Raw genomic sequence first — 17,493 nt, forward strand, 5'->3', positions numbered from 1 at the left:
GGTTAAACAGAATTACCATGTTTGATGCTCTGATGTCTCGGAGGATGACCCACTGATCCTCCACTGTATGTTCACAAGCTCAGCGATGCTGAATCAGCACAGATGTAAATACTAAGTGATTAAATGTTGTGATTGTAACACAAGGATACGCAGATTAGCTTCTTCCTCCTCTCCACAGTACTTCTGGCTGTTTGTGCTCTCCAGAGGACTCGTGGGCATCGGAGAATCCAGCTACTCCTCCATCTCTCCCACCATCATAGGAGACCTCTTTACTAGTAACACCCGCACCATGATGCTCTCTGTCTTCTACCTGGCCATCCCCCTGGGAAGGTAAGATGCAGACAGGGCCTGGGTTGTTGAAGCTGATGAGCTATTTTGGGAGCTGAATGTTCATGAAACGACACCTCAGTGATGACCATGAACGTTTTCATCCTTTCATCTCTCCTAGCCCGTCCTTCAGATGTTAAATCCAAAGGAACTACAGAGCTGTCATATAGATAATTGAACTTTTCCTCACATTGGGAAGGTCACGCTTATGTTTGTTTTTTTTAAATTGAACCTTTGCAGAAAAATACTTTCAGTTGGCTCTGTGAAGCTTAAAGCAGGGTTGGAGCTGTGACATGGAGATTTGTGAGTAGGAGGTATTATTAAGCTCGAGTCTCTAGGCTCTGCAATTCATTTAAGCAGATAAAGAAGCTCAGGGAGAAAACAAACAGAGCCAAGAAATAAAAGACCAATGTACCTGCGATGCTCACTTTAGAGACGTCCCATTCGCCCGAGCTGTCGCAGGCTGTGCTGTTCTCCATCGTTTGCATGCTGGAAGCGCTGCGTAGTCTGCAACGCTCTGAACATGAGCGTTATTTGACATTTCTGTCATTATATCCAGGCTGGAGACAGACGAGCAAAGGGAAGCCTAATCTGCCCTTTGAGTGCTTGTGTTATGACTCGCCAGAGTTGTTTGGGTCACGGTAAACTGCCCAGCAACAATGACAATGGGAGGTGAAAGAGGGAGCCTCGGCGTGGCGCGTCAAACATCCTATCCACTCTCCCGCTTGTTTGTCTTTACTGACGCTGCGGTGACCATTTTCAGGAAATGACCCAGGAATTAGACTGGATTCATAGGAAACGGCTTCCCCTGCCCTTCATCCTTTGTTTGTTTGTTTTTTCAAACCTTTTTGAAACCGGCCCCACAGATATGTTTCTGGGTCTCGCTGCCGTTTGAGTCGGTCTGTTTTTCATGCTCAGGTTTTATTGTTGTGTCGAACTTTCCAAACGCTCTCTGATAAGATTAGCTGTTAGTCACTCACTGGAAATATCATATGCTGTCTGAGCACGTTTATGCTGCTCTGTTATTTTTGGAAGACTAGCCGACGACGGCAGACTGTTTCCACCTTCACTGTGCGTGTGTATAAAACCAGCTAAACATGTTTTGTCTCTTTTAGCAGCAAGTGCTGATAACAAAGTTGTTGCGCTCAATTGATCCTCTCGCTAGTGTTGCAATTTATTATTCTGATGGGAAACAGCATGTGGGGAGAGGCTCTGCACATGCAGATAACTCAGAAATCACAAAGGCTGACTGGCTTTCTTCACTTTTCCAGTCAAGAGTTTAACTACACATGTTTCTTTTCCAACTATTTATTTATGAGTGACTTATGTATGTATGTATGTATGTGTATATATATGTATATATTGTACTATTCTTAGTTAGTGTATTGTCTGTCTTGTCTTAATGTTGGTTTAAAATGGAGCACTGTAACAAAAAATAATTTCCCCCAGGGATCAATAAAGTATTCTGATTCTGATTCTGAAACAAACTGTGAGTAGAAGCCGCGCAAAGTGTTGGACGCCAGGCTCGGGGCCAATGTGTCACTGCTATCTGGGGCAGAGTGTCTGTCCGTGGAAGCCATGAGCTCCGTCAAGCTGTGATCGTGTTTAGTGTCAGGCAAGACTTAAAGGCCTTAACGCACCAGACGCGTTTATATTGTGTGTTAACATGTTTTCAGATTTAACGCCGTCATTTTTCAGATTGTTTCGATTCGGAGGATTTTTTGCATGATCTGACCAATCAGACCGCTGCATTTGGAAACAAGTGCGATCATAGCGTTTGAATATGCAGCGATATGAAAGTGTAAAGGTAATCAGATTCCTCTGCGCCCTCACACATGACTCCATCTCTGCCAGTAAGAGCTCAAACTGCCCCGCTGACGTCGGTACCAAAGTGATGGTGGATCAAGGAGAACCTCTTCTTTACAAACATCACTATCACTTGATGTCGAGTCCACTTTTGTTGTGTCTATAGGTTAAATGACAAATTTGCATCTGAGAGATTCAGAATGTTGTGTACAAAGTTTACAGTTAGCCACCGTTTAGTTAGTTCGCCCATTTAACTCCATTTTTCCAGGTAACGTTCCCGTAATGCAGCGTCATAAACGTGTGACAAACAAAGAAAACTTCATTTAGAGACGTGTCTCAGTGATGATCGTCAGCGACGTTTTCCATCCAAGCCACTTTACAGTCTTCAGTTTTAGTGGCAGAGATCAGTGTAGGTCAAAAGTGCTCAAAGCCTCTGAAAGTTAACGATTCATGTTACTGTCACACTCGTCGGGTTTTCTGTTGACATTTGATGAGTATGGTCATGCTGGATAAACTGGCATCAGGGGTGTAAAGCAGCGTCTTTTCTGACAGTTTCATCATTACTGGCAGTTACGTCATCGCCTACAAGCTCAGCAGCTTTGTATTTACTAATCCCCAGGTGCCCAGTTATCAATCTGAATCCTTTTTGTCCTTGAAACGCTGATGCCACGCCGATCTCACCCGATCTGATCCAGCGACAGTTCCCTCAAACGTTTCACTGCAGCGTTCATTCGTTAAGCACAAAACACCATTTTTTTAGCAAAAGCAGTGAAATTACTGTGAGAGTAAAGCCCGCGGCCAGAAGACAACACTGGCTCTGTGTCCTCACATTAGTTACTTTACACCTGCGTTTAGTGGCTGCTCGCACAAATCACCCACGCAGAGACCAAACAGATTCCGGTGCTTTGATCAGTAACACGTCATTAGTTCCCAAACACTCAGCAGCTATAATCAGACTACAAACAGGATGTGTAGTAGTGTGGGCTTCAGTGATGGAAATGACAGACTCAGCTGACGCATGTCACTGAGTCACAACTGACTGACCACTTCACTAATTACACATAATTCCAGTGATTGTTTGTCGAAGCGGCCACTGATCAGGGGAAGAAGAGCGATCCGAACAGGTACCATGGGCGGGGCATTTGAGCATTTCAGCAACTGCTTTTATATATTTTTATATATATATATATATATATATATATATATATATATATATATATATATATATATATCTTTCACACAAAGTCTGAAAGAGGAACAACAACAACAGGTCTGTGGGCACAAATGCACTGATGAGGGCAGAGACCGTGGCAGAATGGCCACAAGCTGAGAGAAGAGCAACATTACCTCAGATGAATGAAGCAGCTCAGGACCTGTTCTGTTTAGTAACACAGCAATAGGCTCGATTTACTCAGAAACACTAGAAAAACCCGGCCTGTGTATTGAAGTGTTGCAGATTCAGTGTCTGACCTACACACTGCAGGATCATTTTAAGAACGATTGCTCGATGAGATCGTTGTACCCAAACAACCTTTGCAGACGTGCACATCACATCATGAGTGTGCTGCAGGGAGAATGATGCCATTATGCTGTTATGTGAAGATGGACCCAAATGTTTCTGTGATTCGGTAAACTTGAGCAGAGCAGGCTGACAGTAAAATGCTGTATATGTTGTGTTTTGATGCATAACCTGTTTGTCCCTCTGCAGCGGGCTGGGCTACATCCTGGGCTCCAGCGCCAAGGAGGCTGCAGGAGACTGGCACTGGGCACTGAGGGTAAGAGCGTCAGCATCATGTGGGGTGGTGGGAGGGGGCACTGGCTCAGACGTTTGGGGAACAGAGGCTCAAATCCTCCTTAGCTCAGCCTTCAGCTTCCTGCAGAAGCCTTTCTAAAAACATCTTCTTCCATTACGCGTTCACACCAAAAAAACATTTGCTGCATAGGTTCTGATCGGCTTCAGCAGCAGGAACGTGGATTTCTAATAAACACGCTGCAGTCGCTGTAAACATTTAAGTAACATTTTGCTCATGTAGGCCATTTCTGCTGAACGAGGATAAATGGCAGCTCTGGGAGGTCTTTGTCACTACAGGAGATTAAGGAAATACAACATTTGGTTTGGCCATTGTGTCACTGTTGCACGTCTCAGGTGCATCCGCAGGTACGAGCTGTGTTGTGTCAAACAAATGTCTCCTGACGTCACACCGTAAAGCAAAGCGACAGAGATGATGTCAGAGCCCGATTCAGCAGCTGATGCAAAGATGCTGTTTATAGAGAGCAAGAATCACCCGCAGGAAATGAGCTGCAACAGGCGCCGCAGGCATTAAACGTCTTTGTAGGGCAGCGATGGAGCAATGAGCCGGGCATGGCGCTACAGCTGTGACTAAGTACTGTTGGGCAAATACCCTAAAGGTGCTCTGACGAATTAACCTGGATCTCGTTTGATAAAAGGCTCATTTCTGCTCCCGAGAGAAATTTATCTGCAGAAACCTGCTGATGGGATATTGAAAAAACTCATTAATAGACTGTTTTGTGCTGCAGCAGGAGAAAGGTGCTCTATTAGGAGCATAAATCACTGTTGCCAAAGCTGAGACCAAATGTTTGGAGGTGAACCTCAATGAAGCCGCCCGGCCTCAAAGGAGGGGACCAGCGAGAACCCCAGCAGGGCTCCTCACGAACCGCTAACTTCAGGCCCATCCTTGGAACGAAGTATGACCTCACCCTTCTTATGAAGTGACTGGAACACATGAAACTTTCTCGCCATGGAAGAGATTCCTGGACGCGGACAGCTCGCTTGGCAGGAAGTTCATTTCTTCCTCGCCGTGGCGGAGCTTTAAAATAAAAACAAAGAGCAGGCTGGCTTGTTCCAAAGCAGCCACAATGACATTCCAATAAAACAATCTCAAAGCCAATTAATCACCGGTGTGGCATGCAGGGAAAACAAATAACAAGACATAAAACGGGTTCTTTGCAGCGGCATCCTGCTTGAAGGGAAAAACACTGCAGCGCTTCCGTTTGTTTTTGCCCAGCGTGTTCCAGCTAGCTTCCTGAAAATATGGATGGGATGAAGCAACAAAGGAGGTCCAGCAGGAGAGGGCAGTAGCTCATTTATTTGATAGCCCACCACCCATACAGGAAGCGTCTAATGGGCCCTGTGGGAGTCGAGGTTAAAGGTCACAGCCCCTTTGAGTTTTAGAATAATTCTGAAGGAACATAAGTGCCAAAAAACCTGATATTTGTTTCCCCTTCAGTGAGACCAGCTCCAGCTTCCATTAGGCCGCCTCGCTCTGAGACACGTTATAAGATTTCGATGTAGACGGCGGCGCACGGCAGCGTAATCCTCACACTTCTGAGAGCGCAGCCACATTATTAACTGCATTATGAGCCACGGCAGACACAGAATTATTCCCCCAGTGAAAAACTCCAAAGGACAAACACAGACGCACACATCCTCACACAGACACACACAGACACACACAGACACACGTTTCACAGCAGCGCAGTACTTATGCATATAAATGGGCTTTTATGAGCATCAAAATATAACGGGATGAATTTCCCCTGACATACGAAATTGGTTTTGCTTTTGTGAGCAATTTGTATCACTCAAACGAACCCCCTCGAACGCAGCCCATCCTGCCTTTTGTCTTCGTCTCCGCCACAAAGTCGCACGCAGGTACAAACACGCTGCCACGCAGCCCATGAAAGATGATGGTGACTATAGCAGCAGATGGGCACTTTATGAGGTTTTCACCTCGGTGAAACTTCACAAAGCAAAAACAAAAAAAGCTTTTTTAGGCTCTTGTGTGCTTGTACCCACAGCCAGGCCCACACCCACACATGCACACACATGCACATGCACATGCACACATGCATGCACATGCACACACACACATGCACACCCACACATGCACACACACACACACAGTGAGTGTCAGGCGTAACGCAGACGCCGTCCATTCAGACTGGAAACAGCGTTCTTTGTCTCCTGTTTTAACTCTTCTATTGCTGTTTGTTAGCATGATGTGTCTGAACTCTGATGCTGATTGATTCTCGTCCCTTTAGGTTTCCCCAGTTTTAGGCATCACTGCAAGCGTTCTCATCCTGCTCCTTGTCCCTGACCCAAAGAGAGGGAGCGCCGATCAGCTGGGAGGTCGCATCAGGAGCCGCACCTCCTGGTTGTGTGACATGAAAGCGCTCGCCAAGAAGTAAGGCTCACTTTCAGACAGCACATTTTGGGAAATCGTTTATGAGTTCAGTGTTCAGGGGGATTTATGGATAGATTTAGAGTTTTGGATATAAGTCGAGCTGCAAGGTCCCAACAGTCCTAAATGATCTCATCCTAGATCATCTGCCCCTCCGATCATCCTCCGTCTAAAGCTGTCGTCTCAGTTTCCCTACATGTCCACCCTGTCTTTGCTTCCCTCTGGTTTGCTCACAGCTGATATTAAATAAGGAAAATAGCAGAATTGTCTGTTTTTAGCTTTCTAAGTGTGAGAACATGCTTCTTTACATTCAACTACATCCTTCATCAGTACCTTTAAATTGTTGGATGGACAAACAAAAGCATTACACACGTCTTCATTATGTAACCATGGCTGAAATGGAAATGCCAACAGGAGCATTCACTGTCCTCCTGCCCTTCTGCTGAACAGCACATGGAGATATCATCTGAATTTCAGGAGCAGACCACCTCCGGCCTCAGGCTGTAGAAGCCCCCCCTTCACCAATACCTGCTGTTCTCATTTTCATGCCCCCCCGTTTTCTCTCGCTCCTCTCCTCTCCTCTCGTCCTTTCCTTCATTCACTCCTCGTTAGTACATAGGATCTGTCCGGCCCGGGAGGCGTCACCAGTCCCCTTCGAGGCCTTCCCCAAACCGCAGCACCAGTTCGTACTCCCTCATCGCCCATCGTTACAAAGGATGTGGTCCCAGCCGGTGAAACACTGTAGCTTTGTTGTGTTGGACCCGTGGGCTGGGTTTCTTTATAGAGATGTTGGACATTTTTAGCCGTTTGGATTTATTCTTCACTTCGGTGGCTTTGAGCTGCAGCACCTGCTGTTTCAGCTGCTTTAACTCTGTGCAACCATCAGCTTGCAGTTCTGGTCAGATAAGAAAGAGTCAGCGAGATGTTTGACACGATGTGATTATCCTCACGATCTTTCTGTGTCTTTGTTGCCAGTCGGAGCTACGTGTTCTCCTCCTTGGCTTCGGCAGCGGTCTCCTTTGCCACGGGTGCGTTTGGTATATGGATTCCTGGCTACCTGTTTAGAGCCCGGGTGGTGCAGAAGACGGCAGAGGCTTGCACAAAAGAGATTTGCAGTAGCACGGACAGGTGAGAGGCTCATGACTCGACGGAGGGGGTGGATTTCTGTTTCCTTGTAAAGGGCAGGACTCCAGCACCGTTTAAGGATCAGAGATAGAAAGTAAAACTATTTGAGTTTCCTCCAAAGGATGCATGAGGAGGAGCGTGTGACACACCCCACTGTGAGCAGCTGATTGTAGCTTTTTTTTACAGTGCGCCATTCTTCTGCGACCTTGATCGCAGTGTTTCACGCTGTAAAACCTGCTCGTCTAAATCTGCGTTATTTCCCACAGCATGGTGTTCGGGGCCATCACATGTGTGACGGGGCTGTTAGGCGTGGTCATCGGGGCTCTCACCACACGCCTGTGTCGCCAGAAGACAGAACGAGCCGACCCTCTGGTGTGCGCCGTCAGCATGCTGGGCTCGGCCATCTTCATCTGCCTCATCTTCGTGGTGGCCAAGAAGAGCATCATTGGAGCTTACGTAAGGCTCGTTCCCTGGAGCTGTCGCACAGACGGCGTTGTGCCTGCAGTGGATCAAGTTTAAGTAAAGAGCTGTGCCAGGTTTGGGGATGTTGGAAAAGCATTCTTCATTTTCAAGGATGAGGCGATATTAGCGTGTCAGCTATGATTCGTTCTAGAAGCTGACAGTCAAATGAGACGGAGAAGCTGTCGGGTGGGAGCAGAGCAGTGAATGGGTGTAGCTGATCATACTGATCGTAATAACAGGTGAGCCTGATCGGGCCTCCACACTCACTAATCGTAGGCAAACAGCATGGAGCCAGTGCACCTAATTACCTCGTGCAGCAGGAAAGGCTGTTTTTGAAACAATGTCGGACTTATCAAGCACAGATTTCTCGCTCTTATCAGTGACAAAGGAATAGGAAGGGACTCTCAACAAGTTGGCCTGCAGTGGCAGAAACGTGGCAGTCCCATGCGTGTAAGGAAACTTAACAAACAGGCTTCCATATCCTAAAAAATGTGACCTCGGCTTTCCCTGGAAAGTCCGGCTTCGTATTGGATTTTACAACTGTGAGCATTTTTTTAAACCGAGTGACGATTCGAGTGACACGTTTGATCCTGGTATGAGGAACAAATCCCTCTGAGCTGCTGTCAGGAAGAAGAAATCAAACATGCAGAGCTCCCACTGTCCACGAGCAAACAACCAAAAGCTGATTTATTTAAGCAGCAATATGTTAAGTTAAGTGTCATTTATATGAATTAAGTGAGTAGCCCACAGGTAGCACGCCAAACAAAGTAGGTCCCAGGTGACAGATGATTACTGCTGCGAATAATGATTTCGATGTAATGAAGTAAGATTTGTTTGAACTTCTTCCAGGTCAAAGGCGCACATTTATCAGGTGTCAGGCAGCAGCATGACTCAGCCGATTAGAGCCGAGGAGCAGAAGTTTCCATATTAATTACACCATTACAGATCTGTCCAACTCAATTTTATACAGTTGCTCTATTACAGAAACAGGCTTTAGCTTTGCTAATGACTGAAGTGACGCCTGGTATCGCTCCGAGTGTCAGATGGTAACAGTGCAGGTTGAACGCTGTCTCGGGTCCAACGACAGAGGTTTGGGTTTTTACCAGGCAGCAACAGTAGCAGTCCTCACTACGAGGTCATAATTTCAAACACATGATGTCACTGCTTTTAGCCAGCTTCAGTCTACTGTACAGTATTAAATCATCTTACAGTACAGCAGCGCGTGTAAGTGATCGGCTCAAGTTTCATGGCAAAGCGCTGACAGATGTGTCACATTATAAGGCGTGACACGGCGGGCGGCGCTGCTCTGTCGAGGCCGTCTGACCTCTCGCAGCTGTTGTCTCGTCAGCGCACGGCCGTGCGTCTCTCTTCTAAGAGGCGACGTGTTGGCAGCTTTCAGAGCGGACCTGTCTGCTGTGACCTCTCTGTACTGTAGGTCTGAAACAGCAGCACAAGTTTTATTCCCCGGCAGGAAACACATCAGCCGGCTGTGAGGAGCCGTGTTGGACCCTCGGTGCTGTTCACCAGCAGCCCGAGTGTTCCTGTCTTACTTCAAGTTTTCTCCTCCACCTGTATAGTTGTGGTTTTCCACACTGAGCTTCAACAACAATCCTTATCATCCGGTGCTGCTCTTCAGCTCGTGGGCTACACGCTCGGCGTTTTTAAACCACCGCAGCAAAGCATTTCTCTGAGTGTTCCCACACGGAGTTAACGATCTCTTTCTTTCTTTAGGTTTGTATCTTTATTGGAGAGACGCTGCTTTTCCTCAACTGGGCCATAACAGCAGACATCTTAATGGTAAGTATTGAGAAACCAGTACTTCTCCTCTGGGTCACTGGAAGTTCCAGCGACAAACTTTACCAATGGGGTCGTCAGATTAGATGCAGGTTTGGAAATGTGCGAGCGGCCGACAGTTCGGGCGGGGCTGATAATTGCTGCCTCGACTGAGGCCGAGTCATTCCCGCTGGTGAAAACAAACACAGGGGAGGTTTTTCTCTGATGTGTGTTTTAGTGTCTAAAAGTTCAAACCAGCCAAATGAAATTGGGTTTCCGCTGAGCTGGGTGAACGAAGCAGCGCCTGGGTTTGTGTTGGTGGTGACTGTGTGGAGACGCACCACTGTGGACAACCCAGGTGTGCCTGGGCTGGGTTTTCCAGTTACTTTGTGCAATCTGCTGCATTTTTCAGCCTTTGTTTCTTTATGTGTTTTTGCAGTTTGTTGTTATACCCACGCGGAGAGCAACAGCTGTCGCGTTCCAGAGCTTCACCTCTCATCTCCTGGGCGATGCAGGAAGTCCGTACCTGATAGGCCTGGTAAGACTCTCCCAACACAACACTGTGTGATGATCCGGGTGTGAAGAGGGAATGTGTTTACGGTTTAACCAGTGTTGTGAGTCTAGACAGTACTGCTGCAACACAAACGATGTTCAGCTCTCGCTTTAAGTAGGACGGTGCAAAGTGGAGCTTTTAGCTCACGTCTCAGGAGAGCTGTGAACAGAGCTGTGATTTCACCGCTGCTCTTCAGGCTGTCGGTGGCTTTCTCTAGTAAACCTCGTGGCTCCCAGAAGGGGCCTCTGTTACTGTATTCAACTGGTCAGGAGACGAAAATGGCTCTTACCGCCACGCTGGGCCCCTCGAGGTCACAAGCAGCCCCCTGCCCCACATCCCACCCTTCAAACTGCAAGTATACAACCAAAGAACAGCATTTAGGGGCCCGAGTGGAAGTGCTGCTTGCTATTCAGTCAAGTGTGAAACAGGATTCACTTCAGACTGTCGAGTGAAATTCTTCACGTTTCAGCCTGAGATTAAACGATGTTAAATAGTAACTCACAGAGGCACACGGTGTGCGCTCGTGTTCAGCGTACACGGAGCGTGAACAACAGTGATGGCCGTAGAGCGTGTCACAATCTATGCACACACTTGACTTTATCATAACCGCCTTTGTGTTGTATTGTTGTGCCCTGGCTCACAGCCTGGCTTAGCTACATTAACCAAAGCAGTGGAAGTGTTTGATTAGTGAATCAAACTGGCCCGACAGGCTCACGCAGACGCAGGTGTCTGCAGAGCTGCAGACCGCAGTGCTTTCTTCCCTAAATGAAAATGTTGAAATAGTGTCTAAGCCCGTGTAACAAAAGAAGCAGAAGATGATTTACAACGACTGATCAAAGCCAGCCTTTAAAAAAATACACATTCTGTGGTGATGCAGGTTCAGGGGCTGGCACTGCATTGTGCCTGCACATTCAATAGATCAATTATATTGTACAGATTTGCCACAGAGAGATTTTGCTTTGATAACCGTATGACTCATTCTCAGTCACCTTGATTCTACTCATTTGAAGGCTCCATCGGTGCTCCAATAGTCTAACCACAGAAACAGTTCAGATCAGTCGCAACAGGAAAAATGCAACGTGTTGCCGACAGGGAGGATTTGTCTCTGCTTGAAATCATTGTGCTTTATGTTGGATAAATAAAACAGGTGGAGTCTCACTGATATAATAAAACGTTTTTTTCCTGAATTTTACCAAGTAAAACAGAAAATTAACCAGCAGATTAAATATTAATTGAAATAACAGATTATTTAGACAGGACCATAGCAGCGCGGCTTTGTTGTCTACTTAAACATGCGGACATGAAACTGAGTAGGCGAGAAACAGCATGAGAAGAGGAGCTGGGGTGGAGGCGGGTTGCAAAGCTGCTTGCAGCCGCACAGAAGGTGAGGTTAAAACAGCAGGAAGGAATTTCTGTTTATGAGCAGACAACTGGATATCTGACAGAATATCAGCTGAGCTGTCATGTGATGTGTGCTGGCATTGAGGTCATCAACCTTATGCCTTTTATATAGTCCGATATAAGATTATTACTTAGCGGTCGTTGCCCATGCCCCAAATGTCGGTAAACACACACAGCTCAGTATTGAAGGCACTAAAGCCTGCATCCAGGCTTCAGGGGTCACAGTTCACCTCTGGGTGACACAGCCAACCGCCGGCAGTTACTCAGACCTCCACAAACCCAGGACCGCAGCATAGACTGCTCCGAGTGCGTCAGCGCTGTTGTTGTGCAGTGGTTAGACACACGAGTGCCATGGCCCTGTCGCAGCACAGGCTGAGTGCAGGCAGATACGCAGTCGCCCGTGCACTGTCACAAATACTGTGAATGAGCAAAGTGGAGAGTCACAAGAAAAACAGACCAGTGGTTATTGCTTAGCAACCACAGGAGAAAGTGAGCAAGTGAGTCGTCTCGGTTCACAATTAGGTTTTGACGTGTGACGCGGAGATCATGCACAACAAACCACTGCGGCATTTCCAGTACGCCTGCTGCACATGGCAGCGCCCGCAGATATCGGTGCCCGCATGCCGCACAGATACCACTTCCTGTCGTGTAAAAAAACAAAGATTCCTCTCTATCAGCGCGTACACCAAAACGAATCCCCCGAGAAGGACATGATGGACTCCACCTATACTGTAAAGTAGGACACAGCCAGAGGCAGAGTGGGTGGCAGCGGGATGCCGGTGACAATCTCTCAGCAATCTTCCAAGAAATGCTTCCTGGTAATTAGACATGCGGCTGTTCTCCACGTATTTTTAGTCAAGCTGCACTCTGCAAGTTGCAGACAATTGACTGTACCTGACGAAATGGCCTCTGCACCAGCCTCTCACACACACACACACACACACGCGCACACACACGCACACACACACACGCGCACACACACACACACACACACACACACACACACACACGCGCGCACACACGCGCGCGCGCGCACACACACACGCGCGCGCACACACACACGCGCACACACGCACACACACACACGCACACACACACACACACACACACGCGCGCACACGCACACACACACGCGCGCGCGCGCACGCACACACACGCGCGCGCGCACGCACACACACACGCGCACACACGCACACACACACATGCACACACACGCACACACACACACGCACACACACGCACACACACACACACACACACTTGGTCATTTTCTGTAATGGCTCCTTATTAAGCATGCACGTGGCTGCACATAGGAGCACATACTGCACGCGTGCAGTCCTCCTGTCAGCATTTCTCAAGCTCTCCCTGCAGAAGACCTGGCTTTTGCTGACATAACAAGAAATGCCTGTGCTTTAGTGACCTATTGTTGCCCACGGATTCGACAGCCCACAGTCTGCTGAAAGCTAGCAGCACCAGCCTCCTCTCCGTCACGACTGTCAGAGCAGCGATCTCTGGGAGGCAGAGATGGTCACTTCACTCCCACCGCTCTCCAGCTGTTGTTTTTCTCGACACTGCGCACGACAGACTGAATGCTGGTGTTGCTGAAGATGAAGATGAGCTATCAGCTGTGAAATCCTGCCTATTTTAGGACAAAAACAAGGCGTCTTACATCATGTGTCGGTTTTGCAGTGATGAAATGTGCAGAACTCACGCTGAGCAGTGAGCAGCTTGTAGTGTGTCAGAGCATTAGGAGATATATAAAGATAAGGTTTTGAATGAGTACAATCTTTCCTTTTGTTGTGTTTGTGGTCATGTGTCATTGTGTATGTGCGTCTGGCCTGATTGCAGATCTCGGACGCCCTTCAGCAGAAGTACACTACATCAGCACTGTGGCGGTTCCTGAGTTTGGGCTATGCCCTCATGCTTTGTCCCTTCATCATCGTCCTGGGGGGCATGTTTTTCCTGGCCACCGCGCTCTATTTCCTGGATGACAAAGATAAAGCCGAGGCCCAGTAAGTGACTCGGACTGTTTTTGAATAACTCATCATTATTTCATGTATTATTGAGTCATTCATTCTTCATGTAAGACCTCCACAAGTTCAAAACAAATCATCTTAGTTGCGAGAGGTTGAGGAGGTGTCAGCAATCCTTGTATTATTTATTGTCAGCAGAGTGCAGAAACATTGGGTTGAGATTTTTTATTTACGCTTGAGTTTGAGGCAAGCCAGGCACACGGCGCCTGAGCGATGCCAAGAGTGGTGCCAACCCGGAGGACCCAGAAAGGCCCCGAGCCAGCAGAAAGTCCCAGTCAGCTGAAAATGCTCCAGAGCTGTTGTAGCCATCAATTTGTTCTCACTAAGACTTTTACCAGCCTATCCTGCTCATACGTTCATATTTTCCCTCCTTCAAACCCGAGCAGGTCATAGCCTTAAAAGGCAAAAACACACTCGTCCTTCTTCGGCCTTCTTATTTCCTCCTGACTACTTTTTTCCTGTTTTCTTTATCACGTCGGCTTACTCCCCTGGTGCCAGCGTTCTAAGAAATGACTTCCTTCCTGCTGAAGATGACGGGTGTTTTTAGACAGGATGGCAGTCTGAAGTCTGAAGTCTGTCTTCGCCCGATCGACTTAGTCACGCGTTGTTTCCCAGTGTTTTCCAAACCCCGTTCGAGCTTTTTTTGTCCAGCTTGGTCAAAATAATCACCAGAGGAGCGTTTTAGTGTCGTTGCCATATTTGTAGTCCAAGCTGCCGTTCACGCTGTCGATGTTTCCTCTGTGAAATGTTAATATACGGTTTTAAAGAGCTCTTTTTAAAGACATACATCACTGCTGTGGCTACGAAGCCACGCTGCGCTTCTGGTGGGTTTACTCGAAGAAGAAAAAGAGTCACACTCTTGCCATTGTGCCAGTAATAGATACGAGGCTGTGGCCAAACATGCAACCACATTATTGCAGATTGCAAATGTTCACTCAAACTATGTCCAACCACAAGCCCTTAACTTTCACGTGACACTGTTTAGGTCTAATGCTGCAGCATGTGCAGAGCTACACACTACAGACTGGAGGCGTGTCCTCATACAAATACTTCACATGGTGTATGGAAGTTAGCATTAAGGTCACTTGGACTCAACGCCAGTACAGCTTTAAGTCTCCCTGCATAAAAGACTAAAAGAAAAAATGTTTAATCAGTATGTAATAAATCCTTATGCTGCAGTAATACGTGTGAGTATACAGACGTTACACAGACACTGTGGTAGGAAGAACACCATCCACACCCACAGCCTGCTCCTGTGGAAAGCTGAAGCATAAATAAATGACTGTGAATCCACTCGATACAACAGCAAACGCAGCGTTCATACCTGCGCGCTACACAGCAGATTTGTGCGAAATATCCCATCAGACTGAAACAGCAGCTCTTATGTAACAAACAGCAAACGGCACCTCGGGGACCGAGAAAGCTCACAACACGCACAACTTTGTCGAACGAGGGTTGTTCCACGACTCGGCTATTTATAGATCCCATTCACACTATAAAGCCCCAATTTATACACAGCGCTCTGCACCCCCGTCCTCCTCCTCTGAGTGTGTCCTCAGACACTCTGAGCTATTTATAAAAAGCTGAACAAGTAACTCGGGAGAGTGCGGCTGTCTAATTTCTGCCTTAAACATTGCTTCATTATTTCTAGGTTGGTAGCTTTTGGCTGCAGGGTTGCCATTAATAGCTCCAGTTCATTGCACACACACACCCTTCTCGCACACATTTATCCAGTCCACATCTACACTCGCTGATGTGTGACAGCAGATCTGTCTCAGCCGCCATGACTGTGAGCTTTGATCGAGCGTGGGTTCAAGCAGGCAGGCGGTACGCTGCAGCTCGGTGAGAACAGGATGTGGACATGATGGAAGTTAGGATGAAAACGTGAAGAAAAACTGAGGATTCATAAACATACAGTGAATTGTGTGTGTTTTTAGCGAGATGCTAAAATGATTCTTCTTTCTTCAGGTGTAACCAGGCAACACAGCCCCCGTCTTCAGTCAAGGTATGACCAGGTAAATTGCCTTTTATCCTAAAGACACTTTCAGCAGTAGTAGTAGTGACAGTCTCAGCTCACTGACGTTTACAGAGCTCCCGTCTCAGTACCTGGCAGCGCTTTTCATTGGGAGACACCTAAAAACAAGGATGAATGACACGTTAACCTGAGGCCACGCAGAGCTTTACAGCAGTGCAGGTGATAAACACGAATCCATTCGGCGTCTACTCGGGCGTTCAGGCGTTCTTTGAATTGTGGTTATTTGACCAACTACTTGGCATCTTATCAGGACCTGAGGTGCCTTTCCTATTTCCTGCCTTTATCACTCGCTCACACATGGTGCAAACCTCCCTAATTATTAACTCAGCAGAAAAGCACACAATAACTGGCAGCAAACCAGCAGACTCTGCACAATGGGGGGGGGGGGGGGCACAAGAATAAACTTTGACTCCCTGATTAGGAAGACAAGAAAATCTGCCGCGACTTATTTGTAAAGGTTATCATGTACAGCTGAAAGGCCGGGCTTTTACTCTGTTCTTTGGAGCCCTGGCTGGGTTTAATTGACCTCTAAATATTTATCAAACTGGTTTATGTACACGAAACGGAAAAAACTGCCAATTGATGCTTGTAATTTTGGCTTTTTTTCACTACCCGCCATTAATAATCTGTCTGTGTGAGCCAAGGTTCCGTCTGCTGGTGTAACCAGGATAGACAAACGAGAAAACAAAGGGGCGTTGGAGTTTTGACCGGATGGACAGAGTTCAGGTCAGGAAACAGTGTGATCATGGGCCAAAGTTGCAGCTGCCTGTAGTATTTGAGAGCAACGGTCGATTAGATGGAAAATTTGTCTGAGAGTGCGACTTCACACAGACGGTAGAAAGAATGATCTACCTGAGAAAACCTGATTATCTGTATGTAGGAAAAGTTGTCCTCTGCTCATCCTGCACATTTTCCGAAATAAACATAGAAATTAAAATTCAAAGATTACAACCGACGAGACACTACGCTGGTGGCACCGCTCAGTTCAGGTTTGCTCGTATAACACCAAGTCAGAAAAGTGTAAAAGCCTCCTTTGACGACAACAGAAACTGTGCAAACAACAGTGTAAATATTCGCCTTGAGAATAAGAATGTTTTCAACAGTTAACACTGAAAGCTGCACCACCGTACGGCATAGCATCACTCACAGCAACCAAATGTTTACTGTGATGGATTACCTATTACAGGTGAGAGCTTGGGAAGCAGATTTGCATGGAGCACTGATGGATGGGAGCCTTGAAGGCAGAAAATCAATCTCAAAATTTTCAGAATGCTTCAGAATATATTCTGCAGAAACATAGGGGCATACAATTTGTATTTAATGGGCTGCAAAATATCGAAACACCAGTGCTGTCCTGTAGGTCCTGCAGCGTCATTCCCATTGGCAGGGTGAGATTAGCGTGCATAGCTAATGACAGGTGACACGAAAGGCTCCGCCGCCGTGCATATTGTGTTTCGGTGCTCTCGGCCTGAGGGCCTCATCACTTCTCTGTCACACGCAGCAACCAAAGCATTTCGTTCCTGCTGTCAAACGGTGCTAATTATAGAGAACAGTGATTACAGCTGCATGAGGTCAGAGTTGAGTCTGCCTGTGACACTTCTGCAGTACAACCACATCGTTCCAGGTAATTGATTCTCAACAGATTTGATGTGCAGGGTAATCCAGTCAATGGCAGGTAGCATTTCCTCCCTTGGGTCTGATTCAAGATCAATACAGAAAACAGATTACCTGCTCAGCGATGACACGTGTTCACGCTCACTTTGACTGCTGTGTACA

The 17,493-nt window shown here is 47.1% G+C and overlaps 1 protein-coding gene across 2 annotated transcripts in view; it reads left to right on the plus strand.

Moving 5' to 3' along the window:
* Positions 1 to 17,493, plus strand: part of spns2 (SPNS lysolipid transporter 2, sphingosine-1-phosphate) — a 61,379-nt gene that overhangs the window by 35,720 nt on the left and 8,166 nt on the right. Inside the window, exons 4-12 of one of the 2 annotated variants that reach the window (XM_082548836.1) lie at positions 179 to 330; positions 3,842 to 3,908; positions 6,196 to 6,338; positions 7,311 to 7,463; positions 7,727 to 7,916; positions 9,654 to 9,719; positions 10,135 to 10,233; positions 13,498 to 13,661; positions 15,651 to 15,687. In XM_082548836.1, the coding sequence (XP_082404962.1) occupies positions 179 to 330; positions 3,842 to 3,908; positions 6,196 to 6,338; positions 7,311 to 7,463; positions 7,727 to 7,916; positions 9,654 to 9,719; positions 10,135 to 10,233; positions 13,498 to 13,661; positions 15,651 to 15,687 (1,071 nt within the window). Of the gene's footprint in view, positions 1 to 178; positions 331 to 3,841; positions 3,909 to 6,195; positions 6,339 to 7,310; positions 7,464 to 7,726; positions 7,917 to 9,653; positions 9,720 to 10,134; positions 10,234 to 13,497; positions 13,662 to 15,650; positions 15,698 to 17,493 lie in introns of both variants that reach the window. The other variant, XM_082548837.1, reaches the window with a different exon arrangement.

Source organism: Aulonocara stuartgranti (assembly GCF_965226115.1).
Source record: "Aulonocara stuartgranti genome assembly, chromosome: 10".
NCBI classification, from domain to species: Eukaryota; Metazoa; Chordata; class Actinopteri; order Cichliformes; family Cichlidae; genus Aulonocara; species Aulonocara stuartgranti.